Genomic DNA, 8,619 nt, shown 5'->3' with positions numbered 1-8,619 from the left:
GTTTACTTTCTTTCCATTGCGATAAGTTTTTAATCCATTGCCAGAATAGACCAAACATATCAAACCTAAAATAACTAACAATATTTTAAACTTCATCATGTAATTTAACACAAGTATTAGTTTTATTTCCAAGTTTTTTTTATTTATATGTCAGATCTTTAAAACTTAATCTAATTTAAACGATTTTAATCGTTTTTTATGATTCTTATAAACTTAAATTAAAGCACTTGCTTAACTTTTTATAATTAAGAGCAATAAAAAGTTGTATATTATATAGTTTTTTACTTATTAGTATTACTTTATAAGATGTTCATTAAAACCATTACTGTTTAAAAATAAACAAAATTTTAAATTAATCTTTTTTAAATACTACTAATTCTCTATAAGCTTGATCAAATCTTTTAAGAACCGGTCAAGTTTAAGATTTACCTGTTTTAGTTTAAAACACTTTAACTAATACTGATTTAAGCTAACTTAACTGTTTAAAACAAATTAATAAAACTTCAATTAATATTTACATTTTTCCAAAAAAAAAGCATTTTTTAAACTTAACATAAATTAGTTTTTATGCCTGCACAAACTTATCAAAAAAGTATACATTTGAAGGATACCTTGAAAACCTCTTTATATACAATTCTAGTGAGTATGCTAACGAATTCTAAGTAATAATAAACTCAAAATAGCAGATTGATATTAAAATATCACAACTTTTTAGTCTTGTTCAGATACCATCACTCTGAAGCTTATTATTTCTAACTGAGTAAAAGAAAAGTAGTCGTGGTATTTTAGTAAAAGTTCACTAAATTTCTTTTTTGTGAATTTTAATAAAATTCAAAGTTCTTTTTTTTCCATAATAGAACAAAGCCTTATAAAAACATTTTAATATTATATTGTGAATGAAAAATGTTCATTTTCCTAGTTCAGTTCTCTTAAGTTCCTACTTTGAATTCAGCTGCTCTTTACTTGTTTTCATTTTTATTAAATGAAAAATAAAGTTTTTACTTAAGTTGATCTAGGTAGAGAAAATGTACGGTTTTTATTTTACATATTACCGTTTTACAAGTCGTAGTTGCTAAGAAATAGAACTAAATATAATCAAGCTATAAGTTGTTCTCTGCAAAATTTTTGTGATATTAATATATAAAAAAGCTTTATCTGTCGTTACTTTGGTTAAAAAAAAGAAGATACTAACTACTTAACAATATTTTTGCACAATTATTTTATCAATTTTCGTATATAATAATTATTTTTTATGCTTTATACTTCTTTTATGTACTTAAAAAACGATCTTAACAGTTTATGTATATTGTTCATTAAATGAAAAAAAGCACTCAAATTATTTGTCCCAGGACCTGGTGCACAAATTTATTTTTTTGTTATCGAGTTTAACACCTCATAAATACCTTATAACGTCTTGTCCAGGACTAGTATAGCTTGATCTTAAACTCGGATCTTTTTTGTTCTGCAAAAAGCTAAATTAATAAAACTTTAGTTATAATAAAGCTTTAATCGTGAATTTTATCAAAGATATTAAAGGTTGATAGTGGCATCAAAAATTTTAGAATATAGTAAAATGGATGTAAAAAAATTTTAAATGGTAGTATTGTAATAAGGTTACATTAAATATTTTACTACTTTTTACTTTTTGAGCCTTGTGTTATTAACACTTTTTTTTTGATAGTTATGTTTGTCAAACAATATTATTACTTCGTTTTTTTTTTTTGAACCCTAAGAAAAATTTATGTTTTAAATCAATGTTTACACTTACTTAATATGTTGTCCATGGAACAGTAGCTTTGTAACTATTAAAATAATAAAATTTGCAATAAAAACTTCCTAAACCATAATGCTGTTTTAATATATATTTTTTTGAACGATTAAAAAGGGCTCAAAGGTTTGGTCTAAGGACAAGGTTTACGAAAAAAAACCTTTTGGTTATCGAGTCGTACACCAGGTTATCGATTCGTAGTCTAATTATTTTCTTATTAACTTTAATTTAAAAAAAGAACTACAAGTTATTTTTTGAAATGTTTTATTCTGCACTGTTCTGAACTACTGCTCCAAGTTTCGCGTTTTCTCAATTTGTAGCTTCTTCTTTTGAGTTGCAGTTTTCAGCAACAATGTTCTTCACAGACTCAACTTGCAGAGAATACCCAAATAACTCCCTTGAAAATGTATATATTTTAAGTTAAATAAAAAACATAACAGTAGTAGAAAGAATTTACAGCAACTACTGACTGATTCTTTTTATATCTCTGTGTTCTAGCAAAACGAAAACATGTTCAAACTAAAAAGTATATGTTAACACTTTTTTAGATTCAGCAATAAAGTAAAAACTTTGTACTTAAACTAAGGAACTAAACATACTTGAATTCTTTGTAGCCAACCGCAAGTAAAATGTGGTACATCAAAGCAAATACCGAAGGGTATTCGCTTACTGGAACCCCAGTAAGTAAACAGATAAATAAATATATCCATTTTGTCCATATTGAAAATAACACCCAACATACTGATATAAACAAAAAAACAAATTCGTCTTCAAAAAAAATAACTTTTTTCATTGTTCGACGTTTTATTTCCATTTGTATAAGACTCAAAGCTTTCTTTTTGTAAGTAACAATAAACCTGTTTGTGATATTTATGTTGTTTATATTTATAAAAAAGATTGTACTGTAATCAATTAGATATATTTAATGGTTTTCACGCAAATAAAAGTATAAAAAAAAAAAGTATATTAGTTATAGTAAAAACAGTTACTCATTACACCAAAAAAAAGAAAAGAGGTATAAAATTCATACAAAGTTCGGTTTTTTTTTAATAACTTTATTAGAAACTTTAATAAAAAAGAAATTAAACTTAGTTTTGCAGATGTCACATTTTAGATTGTTTCTTTCTTCATCTGAATGCATTAAAGCCATTTTGTTTTCTACCCATTTTACAATACAACTTTCATGCACGTACTTTGTAGAACCTTTTTAGTAAAATAAACTAGTTCGCATGCTAAAACTATGGTTTATCTAAACTTTTACTGCTTTATTATTTTATACGTTGTTTTACAAGTTAACTAAAAGCACTAATTAGCTTTGTGTAACTCCTTTAATTGAGTATTAAAAATACATCAAAAGTAGAGATTAAAATCTACATTTTTATACTAAGCACTAGACTGGGTAGACTGTATCATACATCAACAACAGTGCTTGCGATTTATGTAACCTGATTTAGTCCTCATCAGGCAGACACTGTCACTATGAGCTGTTGTATCAATCAAACGTGTAGTCAAGTTTTTTATAAAAGCTTACTTCAAGGCTCGGCAAACTGCTGCCACCTACATACTTTTCATTTATAGACGTACCTTTTTGAACGATAAAGAGCTTTTAAAGTAAACACTTACAACTACGCTCTTAATTTGATTACCAGTACTTCATTATAGTTTGTTGTATCGAAGTAATAGTGGATGTTAATATAAAAACAGTTGTTAAGAATATGTTGTGTGATCATATTACTTGGAGAATCAGACCAAAAACTATCAGAAAACTAAGACCCTGGTTTTGCTCTCATTGAGACTTGTGATTTTTTTAGTTAAAGCAAGCCGAGGTTCTTATTATTAAATTACTTATCATTAAAAAAAATTAAAATTGAAGATGGCTTTCTTCGGCAACGACTAACTAACTTATATCAATAAAAACTAAACCTGGGTCTTAGTCTACCGAGAGTTTGTGGTCTGATGATCAAAGTAGTATGAACAAATCATTAATTAATTTGTGCTTGTTTTACGGCACATAAAAGTCCAGCTTTCTGTTCTGATGACTTTCGCCGATGATTTTTTGTTTAGAGGAGTTAAACTATTTTCTTTTAATATGCTAAACTATTTTACAAAAAAAAATTGTGAAAATTTCGTAGCAATAATGTTTAGATTACTTTATTTTTCAATCTTACTCAGGGATCAGCAAACTCGGCCCGCGAGTCAAATGCATTTGCTAAAATTTCTAGCCCGTGAAGTACTTTTTAGCTAAAAATACACTTTTAAAAAACAAAAAAATAGTTAGAGACATAAAGTTAGGCTTGTATATCGATATTTACTCTTAATCAGTGCTTGGTTATTATTGCTTACTTTATGACATTTTTGATTTGAACTAGTTATTTTAATACTGATTACCAGGGGCGTCGCGTGGGGCTAGAGCTGCTGCTCCACCTAAAAATAAAAAATTAAGCGTACAAAAAGTTTAAGTTTTATAGTTTAAGCTTTTAAATACGCTGCTTTAAATTGGGTCCTGCTTCAACTGTACAACCCTAAACTACTTCAAAATTACTTTATGTTAAAGCTTAAAAACTAAGTTTTGAAATAATGTAAAAACTTTGTATGTAGCTTTGAAGAAAAAGTTATATTATTATGAAGTTGCACTAAACTACAGCCAAATGCGTAGTAAATGATTGTTGTTAATTTCCCTGCTAAATTAATATTTTTCGATTTTTTTATTTGATGTTCGAAATGTTCGTAAAATTAGAGCTGCAAGCCTAATCTGTGTCAGCTGCATCTTAAATTTTTACAAGTTTTCAATACAAAAAAATGTTAAAAACTTAATTTTAGAGCTGCATGAGCATTCAGCACCATGTGAATAATATCATGATCGTTGTCAAAAATCAACTACAACGCAAGAACAATAAGACAAGTTGAACTCGAGCAAAAGTAACTCGAGGAGAGCAACTCGACTAGAGGCAACTCAAGCAGGGCAACTCAAGCAGGGCAACTCGAGCAGGAGCAACTCAAGTAGGGACAACTCGAGCAGGAACAACACGAGCGGAAGAAACTTTAATAGTGGAAACTCAAGCAGAGACAACTTGAGCAGGGGCAATTCGAGTTGGGCAAAGGTGAAATCGACCAGAGGCAACTAGAGCAGGGCAACTCGAATCAGTAAGGGTAATGATATATATTTTCTAAGTAAAATTACTTTTTATATTAGATATTAGATGTATTTAAACTGATATCTAAAAGATCATTTTGCTTAAAAGTTTGACTATTTTTTTATCACCACTTATGTTTTTTATTCAAATTCGGAACAAAATGCTTCAAAATTGATAATGACATTTGTAGCATCCTCTGGCAAAAAGACCACGCGATGCCACTGCTGATTACTACAACAATTTTTAAATAAATAAGACTTTTCGTTATATAGTGCGGCCCGCAAGCAATTTTTTCTATGATTTTCAGCAACAACTAAAAAAATTAGCCCGTAACTTATATAAGGCTGCCGACCCATGATTTAAACGAACTAATTAGTGCTAATTATTCTTAAAACTGTTTAAATTCAATAAACAGTTTTAACAAACACAATTTCATTGTAACGCAGGGGTTGATAGCTTTGATTAAGTAAAGACCAATTTTTTTCTAGAAAAAGTTGCTCGCAGGGCTCACTTGATTTTAAAAAGCTATATCAATCTACAAAAATATAATTCAAACAAAAATGTGATATTATATGATATAATCAGCATTAACTGAAACTTATGAAAGCCTAATTGCAAGCTTTTAGATCAGATAAAACATTTTTTAAATAACATTTTAAGCAAGAAGAAGCATCGTGGTATAAGTTTTAAAAAAAGAAATTTAGAGCAAATAAACAAAACTATAAAAGTATATAATAAAAAACAACTAATTCAACAAAGCAATAAACGGATTAGCACGATTTACTCAAAATAAAAAGGATTTTAAGTATTTAAAATTTTTGGTTTGTATATACTTTTTACAACACTAACCAGAGCATTTACAAGGACTAATAAATTTTTCATTTCTTTTTTCATCCAAACAAATATAGCAATCTGTAATTATAAACAAGTTATCAAATATATATATACTTATTGTAAGTATACGACTAAAACTGTCAGTAATTTTATTTTTATTCAAGCTGTTATATTAAAACTATAAAACTTTATTTTTATCGATTGTTATTAAGATTTATGACATATAGAAAAAAATATTTTTAGAATTAAAATAACTATTAATTCATATATTTAATCAGTCTAAAAACTAAAAAAAAAATGCAACTGAAAGTTAATAAACTTTACCTTTTTCTGTTTCCATTTTATTAGTTTGGAAATTTCGATGTACACTTTAACTATTTTACTGCTGTTTGGTTTTTGTTGTCAATTAAACTATATAAAGACAACAAGATTTATAAATTAAACTTGTATACTAAAAATACTTACTTTAGAATGATTTAATTTAACAGTTATAATTTAAAAAGACACCATGAAGAATTAACTTGTTTTAGTATCAGTACTATTAAAATTTTCTTAAAGACATAATGACATATTTTCTTTAAATAAAAAGCTTATTTTTAAAAAAATTTAAAACATCGTTATATTGATGTGATTGTCGAATATTTAAAAAGATATAGTGAATTTTTTGCATACAAAATTATAATAATTTGAAGAAAACATTATTCTAAATGCGTACGGAAATCATCTTTAATAAAATCCTAATTTCTATTTATGTATACTTAAATAAATGAAAACTTGCTTTTTTTCTTCAAGTAAATAAAGGTAGTTCAACTATATTGGTTATTTAAAATAAATTAAGTTTCGTATTTGCTTACAATTGTTGCAATATTAGTTAATTTACGGATACTAGCTTTTTAAAAAGTTTTATGCAAATTACTTAAGGATTTTGTTTAAAGAATAACTTTCTTTGCTATTCGTCATCAACTCCAGAATATCTAATGTAAGTTTTAAACTATGATCACATGGTTCCTCTGTGGTCCCTTTACTGATCGTGAACCCTTAAACTTTTTTAATTGCCCTTAAGGGAACCACTTTTGGAAATCCTGTCCTAGATTCAATTTAAAGAAAGTGGAATATTAACAATAAAATTAAAGGAGCATATTATACAGGTCATTATTATTTTACTAACAATTTGAAATTTTCAACTTGAACTATTCATTAATCAAGTTTTGTAAACATATGAATTATAAAATTGAGTTTTGTTAAACCTAGTTTTAATGAGATTTCACAAATACTTTTACAACAACTAACTTAAAAACTAAGTTTGTTGCAATATTGAGATAGAAACTTAGAATTTAAAAAATATATACGTGATACATAAAATACACACTATTTGGATTGTAGAAAAGATGGTTATTTTAAATAAATAGTAAAAACAAGTTGCATGTTGTTAAAAAAAATCTAAAAAAACTTTTATTAAAATAGATTTAAAAAAACTACATTCGTTTTTATAACCAATAAAACAAAACACTGTATACTCATGTGCTCACAACTCACAATATGTTTAGATATCCAGCTGATTTAAATTATCTGTAAAAAATACTGTACACTAGTTGTTTCTATAGGGTGGCTTGGCGTTTAGCCAACAGATCCTTCGCTCTACTGAGCACAGAAAATAGCTTTTTATAATGAAGTAAAATCATTCAACCGTATAAATTGATGCTAACAGCTAAACAGTAAAACACAACATAACATTTTTGAGTGAAACAATAAAATCTTATAATATTTGAAGTTATAAACAGTAGTAATGGTGACACAGTTAACAGCACATAGATAAATAAAATTGGTGTTAGCCTAATCTAAGAATGTGATTATAGTGTGAATATTATAAAATTTTAAATCCATTTGTTAGTTGAAGTTCTCATTATTTATAAATGTGTTAAATTTTCTTTACAAAATTGATTGACCCCTCCCTATAATAGCCTTAGTAACATTTTGTTTGTTTCTTTGTTCATACAATTTATATGCCTTTATGAAATAATTTTAAGTATATTGCTTTAAAAAAGATGGAGGATATCTATTTTTAGTGAATATTAAATTTCAGCAAGGTAATTTAATTAGCCCTGTTTTATATCAGCAGAGCTAATTTGACTTCTTTAGTGACATTTTTAAAAAACAAGTTTTAAAGAAACCAAAATCTAGATTCAAAACTTTTTGAGTTAAAAGGTGAGTACCAGCAGGTGTGGGCCCAGCAGAATACCAATTGACAATTAAAAAAAAAACCATGCTAGGTTTTGAACCCGCACAGTTGTGATTTAACTGATCTTTGAAGCTTTACGCCTTAGCCGCTCGGCCATCGGAGCATGATGAATATATCATATTTAGCTTTTATAAATTTTATAACTATAGAAATTTTTCCCAACTTTCTGCACTGCAATTATATTCTTAGATGTAAGTTCAAGAAATTATGCTAAAACAATTAACTATATGTCTATTTGGCTAAAATAACAAAAAAACTAAATAAAAAATGAATTCATAAAACAAACATAAGATACGAACTTATTTATTTTTAAAATAATTTGTTTACAACAACATTAAAGTCGTTTTAAATGTTCTTTTGTGTTTGTTTAAGCCTAAAAGTTCATTTATTGTAAATTTTTTTATTAAACATGCTAAACTTACAAATTTTAACTAGTTTTCTAACTTATGTGATAAAAACCTCTACTTAAGACGTTTTAAAAGTTTTTTTGTATTTATTTTTACCAAAAAGTTTGAACTTTGTAAGATTATCTTTTTTATAACTGCTTACCAAACCATTTTAAATTGTTTGTTGTCATAGGAAATTATATTACCTATACAAACTGTTACTAAGTTTAACTGCTGAACAGATTATTAAACTTTCTG

At 26.7% G+C, this 8,619-nt stretch overlaps 1 protein-coding gene across 1 annotated transcript; it reads right to left on the bottom strand.

Annotated features, from left to right (window-relative positions):
- Positions 1 to 2,037: 2,037 nt before the first annotated feature.
- LOC145840987 (E3 ubiquitin-protein ligase MARCHF2-like) lies at positions 2,038 to 6,123 on the bottom strand. The gene is made up of 5 exons (XM_082948346.1): positions 6,061 to 6,123; positions 5,752 to 5,814; positions 2,857 to 2,971; positions 2,368 to 2,625; positions 2,038 to 2,165 (listed from the first exon to the last, which is right to left on the bottom strand). The coding sequence occupies exons 1-5, from the start codon at positions 6,074 to 6,076 to the stop codon at positions 2,078 to 2,080; spliced, it is 540 nt and encodes a 179-aa protein (XP_082804472.1). The 5' UTR covers positions 6,077 to 6,123; the 3' UTR covers positions 2,038 to 2,077.
- Positions 6,124 to 8,619: the final 2,496 nt, after the last annotated feature.

This window comes from Thalia democratica, chromosome 7, assembly GCF_965202585.1.
Source record: "Thalia democratica chromosome 7, ktThaDemo2.hap1.1, whole genome shotgun sequence".
Classification (NCBI taxonomy): domain Eukaryota; kingdom Metazoa; phylum Chordata; class Thaliacea; order Salpida; family Salpidae; genus Thalia; species Thalia democratica.
This window is presented reverse-complemented; position numbering and strand designations above follow the sequence as displayed.

Coding starts and splice junctions, on each gene's coding strand:
- LOC145840987 (XM_082948346.1), bottom strand. Junction 2,626..2,856: donor TGTGACATCTGCAAAACTAA/GTTTAATTTCTT, acceptor TATCACAAACAG/GTTTATTGTTACTTACAAAA. Junction 2,166..2,367: donor GTTGGCTACAAAGAATTCAA/GTATGTTTAGTT, acceptor TACATTTTCAAG/GGAGTTATTTGGGTATTCTC.